This window comes from Chaetodon trifascialis, chromosome 6 (genome assembly GCF_039877785.1).
Source record: "Chaetodon trifascialis isolate fChaTrf1 chromosome 6, fChaTrf1.hap1, whole genome shotgun sequence".
NCBI lineage: Eukaryota > Metazoa > Chordata > Actinopteri > Chaetodontiformes > Chaetodontidae > Chaetodon > Chaetodon trifascialis.
The window spans coordinates 9062039-9076310 of NC_092061.1; the positions used below are offsets into that span (position 1 = coordinate 9062039).

Below are 14272 nucleotides of genomic sequence, written 5' to 3' on the forward strand. Positions count from 1 at the left end.
AACTAATGTGGCCTGGAAAATTGCACAAAGACCAAAAGCGAAAAGGAAAAACAGGAGAAAGAAAACTGTTGAAACTGTTTAGCTCCAACATTGAAAAGTCCAACAGAATCATCACTTTAATGGAGCAGCTCGAGTAAAAGGCTCCTGACTGTTGAATTTAAATAAATCAGAGGTTTGGGCTTGGTCCCTGAAAGAAGACTCTGGGTCTTTTACCTCAAATCAAGCCGGAGAAGGTGAATCAATGTGCACAACAGAGCCTGTACAGCTGTTCTGTAAATTTAACTTCAGTGTAAAAAGGGAACATTTTATTTCTTTTCAGATAACAAACTTGAACAGACTATGGATTTTTTTTTTCATGACAGCCAACCAGTAAGAACAACAAAAAATAAAATAAAAAAAAAAAGCCCGAGGAAAACGTCCTCATGACTCTTGATTTATGAGTTTTCTTTTTATTCTTTATTTTTAAATTACATTTTGATAAACAACAAAATAATTAATGCGATCAAATAACCTAAATGTATTATGAAAAGCACCATCGTCGTTATCGTTTACAGCAACTGCTGTTTATATCTATTATTATATGTATTATATGAACTAACTTGTTGGCATTTTTTTTTTTTTTTTTTTTTAATGAAAACGCTCCTGCGCTTTTATGACTGTTTCATGGTTTACTGTTTTTTAAACTTTGGACACAGTCTGTTTGGTGTTTGTGTGTGTGCGTGTGTGTGTTTGTGTGTGTGTGTTGGTAAGTAAATGAAACATGTGAAGACGATGACTGAACATCTGGGGGAAACCGTGTGGGACCAGCAGGAGAGTGATTCAACAATAGAAAAGCCGTTTCTTCAACAGATGAAGGCGAAGTTTGTGGCCAGTGAGGATAAAAAGGTTTCAGCTGCCAGATGAAAAACATGAGCGATAAAAACTGCTCTGTGATTAATATATTTAGTTTAGCCACATATAGGCTTTGAGGAATTATGTCAGATTTAATTGTGTAAATAAGCATTATGGATGGATGGATCTTCTGCAAAAGAGGAAATTCTCTAATCAAACGCCCCATGTGTGACTTCATGTTAAAGTTGTGATTATTAGTTTTGCGTTTTAGCAATATAGGCCCTGTTTCCTTTTGTGCTCATAGCCGGAACTTTCCTTTTATCACTTTAAAATCTAATAATAATAATAATAATAATAATAATAATAATAATAATAATAATAATGAGCTGTTCTTTCGTCGCTTTTAAAGTTTTTTTTATATATATAAGTTGGAGTTTTTAAGGGGACTCTGACATATTTTGCAACAAGTAGTTGGCAGTTGTTTTCTGAAAGGACGTCTGCTCGTAAGTTCAGTATTCACACCTTTTAAAATAAATTGTGTTCATGCTGGCGATCGTGAAAATAAATAGTCACGTTGCTAACAAGCCTGAGGGCAGCGGATTAACAGAACTGAAGAGTAATGCTTATGTCAATAGATCAGCTGGGTTTGTACTGTACCTTTGCGCCGCTACGTTCGCATCCACAACCCCGACATTACGCACCCACGACCGGACTGGATCCATCTCCTCTCCAAGACTTCTCTCTTTTAATCCGCTCACTTCTCGTATCAGATGCTCCTGGATCCCGAACATTTAAGCCCTGTCTTGGTCGTTTTGTTGCACTTTGTTGAACTTAAGACAGAGCTGAGTTGAAGAGCTGAAGCACTTTGGCAAATAAACCCCAAGGCGCTGCGCTCCTCCAGAGCGCCGCAAGAAAACTGAGCTTTCACAGAGCTTTGAAAAATAAATCACCGACGTTGTGTGATGTTGCAGAAGGCGTCTCTGGAAAAATCCACTCACACTTTCTTTGAGGGCTGAAACGATGATAACAGATATATTCCCCCACTAATTGCAAGCATTGTCCAAGCGCAAACCTCCAGCGTCAGTTCGAGCGCAAACGGTCACCTGCTCGGTGGGCTCAACTCCTCAGAGAGTTCAGAGCGAGTCCGTGTCGGAATATTCTTGAAAATATGGGTGTGAGGAAAGTCTTCGTTTGTCAGAAGGCCAGATCGGATCAAAACAGTTGATCCGAGGGCCAGGAAGCTCGCAGTGAACGCTGTCTTGAAGCATGAATGAGACCCTCTGCCGGGATAGAGCGTGGAGGAGGGGCCTTAGTGCCATATGGGGGACCGATTGTTGAAATGGATGCTCTCATTGGTGTAAAGTGCATCCGTTGTTTGGACTTCTGCCAGGTTCAGCATCCAACCAGTGACTCTTGCAACAAAACTTTACATGCATTAAGTTCGACCGAGGTGAGAATAAATAGAAAATGCGACATTTTACACACTTTAAAGCACAAACACGCATCTGGAAGTCTTAAAACAAGAAATCTACGATTTGCTGTGAAATTGTAATGAAAGGTCCTCTTTGTGTGTGCGTGAGTGAGAAGCGGGGGGGGCTTTATAATCAATATTTTCCAGCCTTAAAATTGGGGACAAATGTGAACAAAAGCTTCCATTGCTTCACAAAATGTTTTATATTTATATTTTCTCATCTCTGAATGTTTTGTTGCTAAAATACGGGTTGAGATTCTTCTGTGTGTACACGCTGGGCTGCAACTCGTCAGTACAGCAAATCCTGTTTGGTCTATTCATTCAAGTCAGAATTTAACACAAGTGCGCTCTCGACAGGCGCGCATTCAGCAGCTCGACCGTCTGCTCCTTTGAACGCGGTGATTCCGCTGAGGAGGCATCGCATCAGTGTCAGTCGCAACAATGGCCGTCTGGTTGGTCCATCAATCTCCGCCGGCAGCGCACGGGACTGCGCTCTGATTGGCGTTTGGACCGCTGCCTGACAGTCCCCGAAATTAGTTCTTAATCAATACAACAGACTGTCTAATCAAATCCAAACCGGTCATGAAATCAGTTACAAATAGCGCTGATGAAGCGTTATCTGGCAAGGGATAGCATAAAGAAAAAAAAAGAGCTAATGCATGGACATAAAAGTAATAATTTTGGATACAGTCTAAAGTTTCTTTAGCTGCTGATTTAATTCCTGACGAAGCTCTTGGAAAACAGGCAGGGGGCTGTAATGAACAAAAAAAGTGAACAAGCCTAAAGGCAATTTCTGCTGTTTTTTTTTTGTTGTTGTTGTTGTTTTTTGTCAACGTTGTAAATTCATAGATCCACATTTTGCGTTTGAATTATTTTCTGAGATAAACTCGGATCTACTTTTTGTGTTTAGGCCTAACAAAACGAAAATAGGCCGACATCATGTTTTGGAGCTTTTGCTGCAGACTAAAAATTAATTTCCGCTCCTGTTCGTCTGGCGTTGAAAAGGAAAGTTTTTTTTTCCCAGCTCTGGTTCTTTGCCCCTTACCGATACTATTGTCTCTGTGTGGAGTTTGTGCGCCTGGACAATGGATGTAAATCTCCCCCCTTGGATCCCGCCTCAACACACCATCTGCCGGCGCGGGACAAAGTCAGATGTTCCCCCAATTATGAGCGCAGTCTTGGGGAATCCTGCTGCAGAGTCTCCGCCCTGTCGCCGTGTCCCTCACACGCTTCCTCTAACATGATTGACAGCTCTGCTTAACCGTGAAAAATCTATATATGATGACACACTTTATTAAATTCCTCCACTCGCTGCAAAACTTGCAGGCGGAGCGCGGAGATGCGCTCTTCAGAATATGTTGCTTGTGTGGATTTAGGAAGAGAAACGGCACACGAACATTGCAGCCAGCGCAGACAAGCGATTGATTTCAATGCCTTGCTCAAAAACTCAGGTAATCGACTCAAAATGGTTGAATACATGCAGGAAATCAACGCTTCTGATGCTTCATCTGCAAACTATAAAGCAACCAAGGAGGGAAAAAATTAGCAAATTTAAAACTTTGGATTTGACCTCAGCGCATTGCAGTGTCGCGGGGTGTGCGGGATGGCAAACCCGTTAAATCTAATAAGACTTTAATTTGAGCAATAGCTGCCTCAGCCTGGCAGACACCACATCAGACATCTGAATCACCAAGAACATTTCAAGTTGACATGGGTCCTTAACGCAGATCGAGCAGGTTTCTGATACAAGCACGTTTGTCTTTAAGAAGCGAATCATGTGCGCAACTTCATTCAGTTTCATAAAAAGTATATATACTGTATTTGTTTGTTTCAGAGGGCTTAATATCGTTTCCAAAATAAAGACCCTAATCACAGTTGTTACCCTTTAATGAAGATTATACAGCTTAAAAAGCCCGATTTCACTTAATTTCTCTCAGTCTTCACCTGTTTATGTTATATGTACGAACTGATGTTATATTAATTGTTCAAAATAAAGCATTTATTTACGATAATGCCGAACCTTAACTACATTTCAACAGAGGATTAATAGAAATGATTTATAATAAGTCCCCATATCATATCCATTTGCTGTGTTTTGCAGTTGATTTCATGGTGCCGACCAACTTCAGGCCCACAGGTGCGATGGGCCGGGCCGTGATTATCACAACCCGCACATTCAGACTTGCTGTGTGGCTTTTCTAATTTGGTGAAGCGGAGAGCCGGGGCGAAAATGGGGGATTAGTCAAACCACAAACGTCTTTCTAATCAATTTAACCCGCTGAGACGGTCAGCCGTGTGTTTTAGGGAGGAGGTGAGCCGGTGGGGGGGGGGGGGGGGGGGGGGGGGAATCAGTGACTGCTAAACCAAACAATGGGGTATCGTGTGCCGCTCGTCCTCCCCAGCATTCCCCTGCTCCCATGGGACACCCAGAGCCACTCTCTGTGGATGGCACTGTGTCCACGGAGGTCAGGAGGGGCGTGGTGTGTGTGTGTGTGTGTGTGTGTGTGTGTGTGTGTGTGTGTGTGTGTGTGTGTGTGTGTGTGTGTGTGTGTGTGTCGGGGGGCGCTGGAGACGCAGCAGCTGGTTCCCGTCCCTCCTCTTCACTGTGTAGAAAACAACAGAGCTAATGCGACCCACACCGTCTCCTATCGATCGTCATATATTGCACGCTCGTTTTTTGTTTGCTTATTTAGGCAAAGATGCAGAGATCCCCCGGGGAGTGTCGGCATCCGCAATTAAAGCGGAGTGGCCGCCTTTGGCCTCGTTTCTTAAAGTCAAAAACCATCGTGTGCTGAACTTATAACAAACATTTGGATGCATCTCTAACACGAGGTGTGATGGAGTTTCCTTAAAGAGAAATAAATGTTAGGAATTTTAGAAGGACGCAACGCAAGCTTCATTAACGGAGTTAAACTGTCTCAGAAGTCACAATATTACTATTACAACCTGTAGTGCTTTTTCATCAGTTTCATAAAATTATACATTTTTGTCCTTCTGGTGATTTGGACCTATAATATCAACATAGTTTACCTTAAACATCTGCTAAGCACATTATTCCAAACTTTGAATAACACTCAACCTTTCACTGTCACTGCAGACATTTTGACTTGTCACAGCATAAAAAAGCACAGCTGTGGGTGATTCATACTGCTTCCCTTTCATTTAAGTGTCCCAGTTAGTTATGTTACTTATTGTGTCAAGTGCCTGGCCCACAAGGATTTAAAAGACACCAAAAATACAGCTGTGAAGTGCTTAAACATTTGTCAGACAAGAACTTGGATATAACAGTATATGACGAAGAATACTGACTTCTGTGCCAGTAAAAGTCAAGCCAGTAAGCTGAAACTGGCCCAAATCTACATGAAATGCAGCTATCACTAAGTAATGTTAGAAAAATGTTATTGGCAAGCGTCACCAGTTCTTTTATATAGTTAAAAATGAACATTTTAACTATGCCAGTCTACATGAAAACACAAGCTGAAATAACTCTCTAACATTTGCAGATATCACAACAAAGCTCACCCTCACTTCCATACTTTGCATTTAACAGCTGTACTCTGAAACTCATCATCGGCTGGTGGGGTAAACACAGCACATAAGAGGATGTCTCACCTCCAGGCGATGAAGAGCTCAGCATGAATTCACTCCCACATGATAACTCATATTACATCCTGGCTTGCAGCACATAAATGTCCTGCAGGTAAATCCTACCAAAACTGGTTTCACAGTTCAATCTGCTAAACTTTTAGCTGTTTCCAGGCTGACATCTTTATGGCATACTGGAAATTCATTGTGCAGTAAATCCTTTGTGCCTGAACATCACTTAATGATTGCATGATTTTTATGATCTGCATGATTTTCAGGATTTGTTATTACTCTAATGGAAACGTTGCATTCTTGGTGAGAAAAAAAAAGAGACCAAGTAACAAACTATTTGTCCCAGCTGGCTCATGAGGAGGTTTGCAGGAAACAAAATTCTTACATAAAGAGATTGTAGATACAGAATGAATAAAAATCTCCTCTAAACAACCCCTCTATTAATGTGGTGTCAAGCAGTCAGCTTGTTTTGATTCTTCTCTGCTTTGCTTTAACTGAAACTATTACAAAATTTAAGTCTATATGTGTCTTAAGCAAACATTAAACTTCATGATTTATTTAGTTTTGCATGATACCAGTGGGCCACAAACCTACAAATCAACAGTTCGACTTGAGAACCACCATTACGTCCTGTATGCAGCCCAGTAATTGTACGTCACTCAAGTATTAATGTTGTTCCCACTTTGCTGTCCTTAAAAAAATTGTATGTCAGTGCCATCTACTGGTTTGCTCAAGAACAACATCAGCTGACATCAGCTTGATCTATATCATCATCACTTTCATTCAAAGGCAGAGGTTGATCTGTATGACAAACATTTATTAATCTTAAAATGACTCCAAGTCTTACACTTAAACTCTGGACAAACAAATGTGCGTTCCAAAAATCACATCTAATTAATTTGTAGCTTATTGAAAGATTACCTGGTGGTTTACATCCATTTACCGGACACAAGCTGTAAAAAATGACTCTAAGTGTACACTTTTCAGAAAAGACAAACATAAATCGAGAAAACAGTCAATGATTGATTCAGAAGAAAGAGAGAAAGGCATTATATATCAAGTCAATGGTCTTCATGTTGTTTTTCAGTAGTTGATTAAAAGAAGAAGAATAAGCTTTGCCTTTTTACATTTCTAGTGCAGATATCAGCCCTTCATTAGATGCAAAGCTTTTAAACAGTCAAATAATGGTTTTCGAACATTGTGTCAGCGAGCTCCAATACAAAAAGTATCAATTTTAAAATGTTATCTGGCCTTTAATTGCTTCAGAGAGGGACGACTTCCCCTTTTATAATTTCTACTACAACATAGAGATTGCTGACCTCAGCAAACACCCAGCATAGCTCTGCTCTGAAGGTCCAATCACAATCATCTAGAACACCTTTGTGGGTTTCCAGAGACTTTATTAGTCGTGCAGTGCAGGAAACTGTACTATCATTAGCATTTAAGTGTTGCATATTAGACCAGATAACAGGTCAAAATAGACTTTTGGCAACATTTTAAGGATGTTGTGGCTCAGCAGCTGTATCAAGAACAGTCGCCTACTCAGTGAACAGCAGATGACCTGAGAAGACGCTGTCTTTGGTCAGACCATTCTTACCATTGTTGACCATCAGCCAGACCTTGTCTCCCTTCACGAGCTTAATGTACGCACTGCCACTGACTGTGACGAAACCGTTCTGTTCGGTGGTGAATGAATGCACAATCACCTCTCCATTATGCACCAGATCCACACTAGCGTCAACCTGGGTTACGGTGCAGTAGAACTGGAACACATATACACCTGGATGCTCACAGATAAAATAGCCTGTCCTGATGTCATAGCTGTTCTGTCCATTGTAGAGGACGTCATTGAAGACGATGGGAACACCGCTTTTGGGGAAGCTGTTGCTCAATCGCACAGAGAAGGCAACCTTCTCCTCGGCGCCAGCAGATCCAGTGTGTTCGACCAGTTCACGTGCTCCTCTGGGTCCTGTGACAATAAGAGTACAATTATACCAACAGAACCTTCCTATTGCAGTATTTTAACAGAATAATTTTAGTGTATCAATTTAAGTATGTATGGATGGATGATGGATGAGATTTACCGGGTGATCCTGCAGGTGTAGTTGGCACTGGTCCTAGAGGTAAAATAAAGGGGAAGTTCAGTATTTGTAAAATACTCTAATGTTGGCACTGATCATCTTCAGTCATCTTCAGTAATAATTTTAGTGTATCAATTCAAGTATGCATGGATGATAGTACATAAAGATGTAGATTTACCAGATGATCCTGCAGTTGCAGCTGCCAGTTGTCCTAGAGGTAAAATAAAGGGCAAATTCAGCATTTCTAAAATACTCTAATGTTGGCAATTCAATTCGATTCAATTTATTTGTATAGCGCCAAATCACAACAGAAGTTGTCTCAGGACACTTTCCATATAGAGCTGGTAGAGACCAAGCTCTTTTATCTGCAGAGAACCAACAATTCCCCCATGAGCAAGCACTTGGCGACAGTGGCGAGGAAAAACTTCCTTTTAACAGGCAGAAACCTCGGGCAGAACCAGACTCTGGGACTGGCACTGATCATCTTCTGTCAACTGTGTCAGAGAGGATCCCAAGACCTCAACTCACCATCCTCCTTCCATGCGCTGAGGTCAAAGGCAGGGATGTCATCACATGCAGTGTAATCAGTCCTGTTCATGTATTGGAAGGGCTGTTCTGGTACTTCAGTGATACCAGTGTTGTCACAGATGATACGAGCAAGTGACGTCTGCCTCAGGGACTCCCTCTGGGCCTCAGTGAAGACTCCCTCGTTCTCCCACCAAAGTCTGGAATTGGACAGTTTGGTATCAGTTGAAGTTGTGTAAAAGAGAATGTAAAGGTGCAGGACAGACATCCTTAGCTCTGTGATCTAATCTATCTAATATACCGGTCCCCCTGGCGGATCTTCTGGAACTGAGTGGCAATCAGGCAGGCAAACAGGGGTCCCACTCTTCCTCCCGGGACAAATGGCTCAGCCACTCCTCCCAGCCACACGTCAATATTGTCAGGAATTCTGTACAGATCCAGAAGTTTACTGGCAAGATCAGTGTTGTTCATGACTTGAGCCAGCTGTGTCAGGTTTTGTGGTTGTGACAGTCCACAGAACTTCCGCCATTTGTTGTAGCCTAAGAGAGGACACATAGTATGAAAATGTTTCTGGAAAAACCTTTATATGGTGGCAAAATCCATTCTAAACATAAAGAATGCATAGGTATGTATACATACCAGGGAGTGCATGGTCTCTGCCTCGCTGCATGTTGAGAGAGGCCAGATCCAGCGCCAACTCGGTGGAGAATTCAAACAGCCGTTCCCTCAGCTCATCGGGCATCATGTGATCCTGCGTGTTCAGCTTGGCCTTGCGACCCACCAGCCCTCTCAGGATTGGGTCCAAACCACCTGAGGAGCACATGAGATAAAATAATTTTGATCAAATGTATTCATTATCTGTTTAGAAAAGGACTAACAAGTTAAAGATCTTGGCCATACCCTCAAAAACGATCCTCCATGGTGTGAAGAAGGCTCTGTGCAGCAGTGGGCTGGGGAAATCCGGGTGCTCCTCATAGTTCTCATCCAGACGAAACATGAAAGGCTGAATCATCAGATGGGCAAATCGGTAGGCAGCTGTGGCAAACACATTGGAGATGCTGGGGTCCACGTTTTCATCATAACCAGGGTAGGTGGACAGCTGCTTGGCAACGAAGTCTGGACCAACGATGTGGAGTAAATAGTCCCTGAAAGTGAGAACCTGAAAGACAAAAAAGAGTTAAGTGAACCATGCAAGGACATACCATCCAACCCTCATATCATTACTCCATCCCTGCAGTCCATGCAGCCAGGCCCCTCTCTGACCTGGAAGTATCCTCCCATGATCTTTCGAGCCTCCTGGTAAAGTCTCTCTCCGCCCCAGAGAGGATTGAGTTCGGCCAGAGCACGTGCCAGTCGGTTGTGTTCACGCAGCATCAGTGTGTGTAAAGAGGCCAGACCAATGTTCTCATTGGATCGCTCATCACCTAAAAAACAATACCATGACATGAGGAAAATGAATGACATCTGTCCTTTGCAATGCTTAGAATTAATAGTTTTTAAGGATTGTACATGATGGGTTGCTGCCACCCACCAGCCACAAAGCAGGGCACCTCCTGAGCATTAACGTCATTAGTGATGTGAGCTCGTGTGGCACACATGTTGACACTCATGTTGCTGAAGGGCAGGAGCTCACGGCCGTTGTCAGTGAACTTTGTGTTGACCCTCAACAGGCCCTCATTTGAGGAGAGGTCCCGCAGGAAGATAGCCTTGGTATCGTCTGCACCGTACACCTGGCCCACATCGATGAAAGCTGTGAGAGAGTTCATCTGCTCGCGGACAGTGCTCGCACCAAAGATGTGGCCTGTGTTGCCAGAACCACAAGCTGCTGCAGAGCGGAAGAAGGGTATGCACTCCTCTGAGTTTCTGCCAAAGCGGGGGTCTCGCCTGGGAATCTGTTTGGACAAGAGACAGTTTGCATTCTGTGTTTATGTATGTTTGAGCTTTAGATGTGTTCATGTCTGTTCTTGTCTAACGTAATGGCACTGACCTCAATGGGGAAGCAAGGCTCTGTGCGCTCACAGCTCTTGTCACAGTCAATACCGTTACTGAACGAGCGGATGACGGGAGAGTGAGGAGTGAAGGTCAGGTCGTGGTCGGTCCACTGGCCGAAGATTGTCACCAGGTGAGTGTAGAGTGGGTCGTTCTCCACTTGAGAGTTCGCTGTGCGCAGGATCTGATTGGACACAGCTCTCACCTGGAGACAAGATGCAGACAATGAGCGCCTTGATGAAAAGGACTTGCGCAACTATAAGTGCGTCTTTCTCTGAGGTCATTTGCAGTGTGTCCAGCAAAGATCATACTCTGAAGCACATTACCAGAGGAAGAATTCGCCTGTTGACTCTCCGTTTAGCGTCCCAGCCTTTAGGCAGAGAGATTCCATCCTGGTACTCGGCAGGGAGCCAGCGGGTGAAAGGTGTGTTGGAGGATCCCAAGCGGGTGTTTTTTCTTGGTGGGAAAAATAAATTCAGTACTGTACTCTGTTTATCCTCTCTGTTTTCAAGATTTATTGAATGCTTTTCACTGAGCAAAAGAAAATATAAGGAAAAGGATGGAGGGGCAACATGAAGCAAAGGGCCCAAGCCAAACCCAAATCAGGGACATCATAAGGAATTTGACTTGTTCTTACTAAAAGTCAGCTGTGCAATTATCCACACCTGTTGTCTTTATTTGTGAAAGGAAATGAGAAGTCTCACCTGTTGTTGCAGACACTGCTTATGGTGCGAAAAATGTCTAAAGTTGGAGTTGCTCCACAAGAAGGGACGCGATGTCGGGGAGAGCAACCTGTCAGATCAGCAATGACCTGCAGGTCCTCCTCAGAGATCAGATCTGAGTGACAGGAGTCAAAAACAAGCAAGTCAGCTATGACTAGTTCGCAAATATTTGTGGGGAAAGTTCAGAGAATCTGTAAAAGCTACACACCTGTGGCATTGATGGAGCGTTTTTGACGTCTTCCCAAAGACCTCTTGATCAGTTTCACAGCATTATCCATGTAGTCAGCAGCACGCACGGCAACACGGGTTTGCCCAGCAGGCTGCTTCAACAACCGCAGGATGTCTGAGGGACTCATTGAATTCCTCCTCACACGATGAAGACTCCTGCGTTATGTGGACAGGTCAGATATCTCGATTCAGATTATCTTGAACAGCAATTTTAGAGATCTTTGCTGCGCCCTTTTTTCAATCACTGAAGAACTAACACAGCAGTTCAACAGGTTTGTACACTCACTCTCTTCTGGAGTATTCATAAGCAGAGTCCACAGTGGCTTTAGCTGCCATCACTGCCTTTTCAATGACACTCCTGCTCAAACGAGATTCTGAAAGCAAAAAAACATATTTTGTTTGATTTACTGTATGGTTCACTCTTAACGCCAATGTTTTTGGTCAGTGGATTTCTGACACGATCATTTTAAGGTTTCACACAATTACAGCATTTTACAATGTATCTTATAGAACATGAAGGATAAACATTTCTTTGACATCTCATAAATTCAGTACAAAAAAATGTTGAAATGTTTTAAAACATTTAAACAACGAATGCATCTAAAGCTACTCTAAGGTGATAAACATAGCACTGTACTCACCAGCATGCACCTGACATTGGAAAAACAGGTAAAGACCTGCAGCCAGCAGGCACAGAAATCGATTCATCTCTACAAAAAAAGACAAAAATCCTCCAGTCACACACCCTGGTCATAAAATTTAAACCAATATAACACCCCCCCCCCCCCCCCCAAAATACTCAAAATGATTTCAAAATATGATGCACACAGCAAATACAATTCAATTTAATCTGTAATTATTGACAATAGCATATTAACTGTATTTATTGTGTGAAATTAAACAGCATATAGAAAGTTTGATTTGGAAATGAACCTGAGAAAAACGTGATGCTCGTCCTCTCTGATGTTCTGCAGCATCCAGCTTGAACTTCCAGTGCTGCTCCTGCGGGCTGTCATGCTTTTAAAGAGGTGAGCGACGCGTCACTTGACGCCACATTTGTTGTCAGGAATTTTGCGCCGACAATGAATACATATTTTTGTTCCTGGTTCCTCCTCTTTAGCATCCTGTTGAGTAACTCCGCAGAAGCGCGCTAAAACAACAAGCTGTTGCAGTGAAGTGAGAAGAGTCACGATGAGATGTTTATCTGATGTATTCCTCGTTATAAGGAGGAAGCTGAGATGAGGCAGAAGAAGCAGCAAACAGGAATAATGCATCCAACATTTTGGTTTGGAAAAATCATGAGTGCAAAAAATGTGAAGAACTGTGGGTCGGCAGGTGGAGGAGAAGGCCAAACACTGTGTCCCCGCACACCGTGCGCCATCTGAACTGCACATTCAGATATTTTCCGGACAGGATTTAGATATAAATTATTCTATGTCTATATTGGAGGCCAGTGGTGCCATGATGTGATTATATTATATTTGTTTGATTATTTTGAGTGATGTTAGTCAATGCAGCGACCTGATTGGTCGGTGTGGCGGCGACGTCGACTCATGTATTTAGGACGGTCTCTCCGTTTATCTTGTTAAACAGCCAGTTCAAGGTCTGTGTACCGAGACGTCTTTATCGTTAACCCACGAGAAAAAAAATCCTCTCCTGTAGTGACACATTTTTCTTTATTAGTCACGGCACGCATTTTGGGTTTGTTTTTGTTTGTTTTGATTTGTTTTATTCTGCATAAAATGTTTGATTATTCTGCAAAAATATATATATATATAATAATAATTGCACAATGCACACAGTTTGCCCTATCCCCAGACACAAATGTTGGATTCATTTTAATTAAACCTGCATCATGGCTGAGAGGTGAAGTAAGATAGCCAGAGTCTGGCTGTCCAATCCGTTTTACACCGCCGATTCTGCAGCTAATAGAACACTGATTAAATAATTGATTCGTCTATTGGCATTTTATCTAAGCAATACAATTAATTTCACTTTGATTTGGCCAAAAAACTTGAGTGATTTTCATATACATCCTTCATTAAAGGGCAGAGTCAAACTTAGATGCTGTTCTTGAGTACTATGTTAAAATAGTGTTGAATCAAATTTCAAGCTGTCGCGTTAAAAATGAACGGGGTAAAGCGGTAAAACAAACCCACCAACTTACGAATTTACATGGTTTTCTGTCAGCAGTCCTCCCTTGCGGAAGTTGAGTCAAATGACGCATTAAACGTCCCTTTTTACGCGAACACGCACAGAGCCTGATGAAGACAATCTGAGTTAACGAAGAAGAGTTCATAATCACCTCCGTGGTAACTTTCATCTGTGACTGAGCGGAGCTTTTGCAGATAAAGTGCATCTGAACAGACTGTCCTTCACACACAATGAATACATAAAGCTTTTACATCACATAAAGTTTGTTGACGTTAAGATGTTATTTCATCTCTAATTTTTGATTATAGCTGTTGGTGTAATTTTACTGCTGTTATTATTTATTTATTTTCTAAAATGTATTTCCGGAAATTGGTATGTGAATATTGTGTATTTCTGCAAAAATGTATACACTGCCAAAAAGTTGGGATACTTAATAAAATAATAAAAGACGAAGGCAATCACAGCTTGTGAGCTTTTTTTTTTTTTTTTTTTTTTAATTGGGGATGTGACGGTATCAGTCATTAAGGCAGAGCTGAAATCTCTTTATGTCGTTGAACTGCGTTGAAGCTACACAAACAGTAGCTCAACAACAGATGTGACAGGTGTGTGCAATTTCCTGGAGCAGAAAGTTTGACAGGATTGTCTGACACCTTTCACACAATGGTTTGAACTCC

The 14272-nt window shown here is 42.2% G+C and overlaps 2 protein-coding genes across 4 annotated transcripts in view; both read right to left on the bottom strand.

Moving 5' to 3' along the window:
• ebf2 (EBF transcription factor 2) overlaps positions 1 to 1816 on the bottom strand; it is a 30521-nt gene extending 28705 nt beyond the window's left edge. The window contains exon 1 of one of the 2 annotated variants that reach the window (XM_070964276.1): positions 1489 to 1816. In XM_070964276.1, coding sequence (XP_070820377.1) covers positions 1489 to 1622 — 134 coding nt within the window. In that variant the 5' untranslated portion in view covers positions 1623 to 1816. The remainder of the gene's footprint in view (positions 1 to 1488) is intronic. The other variant, XM_070964275.1, reaches the window with a different exon arrangement.
• A 4848-nt stretch (positions 1817 to 6664) lies between these two features.
• On the bottom strand, positions 6665 to 12424 carry LOC139333005 (eosinophil peroxidase-like). Of its 2 annotated transcripts, XM_070965238.1 has the most exons (16): positions 12378 to 12424; positions 12086 to 12154; positions 11731 to 11818; positions 11425 to 11600; positions 11199 to 11331; positions 10821 to 10950; positions 10493 to 10699; positions 10037 to 10397; positions 9769 to 9929; positions 9406 to 9664; positions 9145 to 9315; positions 8807 to 9044; positions 8509 to 8705; positions 8159 to 8191; positions 7984 to 8016; positions 6665 to 7868 (listed from the first exon to the last, which is right to left on the bottom strand). In XM_070965238.1, the coding sequence occupies exons 2-16, from the start codon at positions 12150 to 12152 to the stop codon at positions 7438 to 7440; spliced, it is 2685 nt and encodes an 894-aa protein (XP_070821339.1). In that variant the 5' UTR covers positions 12153 to 12154; positions 12378 to 12424; the 3' UTR covers positions 6665 to 7437. The 2 variants fall into 2 exon arrangements, with proteins under 2 accessions (XP_070821339.1, XP_070821340.1); XM_070965239.1 differs by lacking the exon at positions 7984 to 8016.
• Positions 12425 to 14272: the final 1848 nt, after the last annotated feature.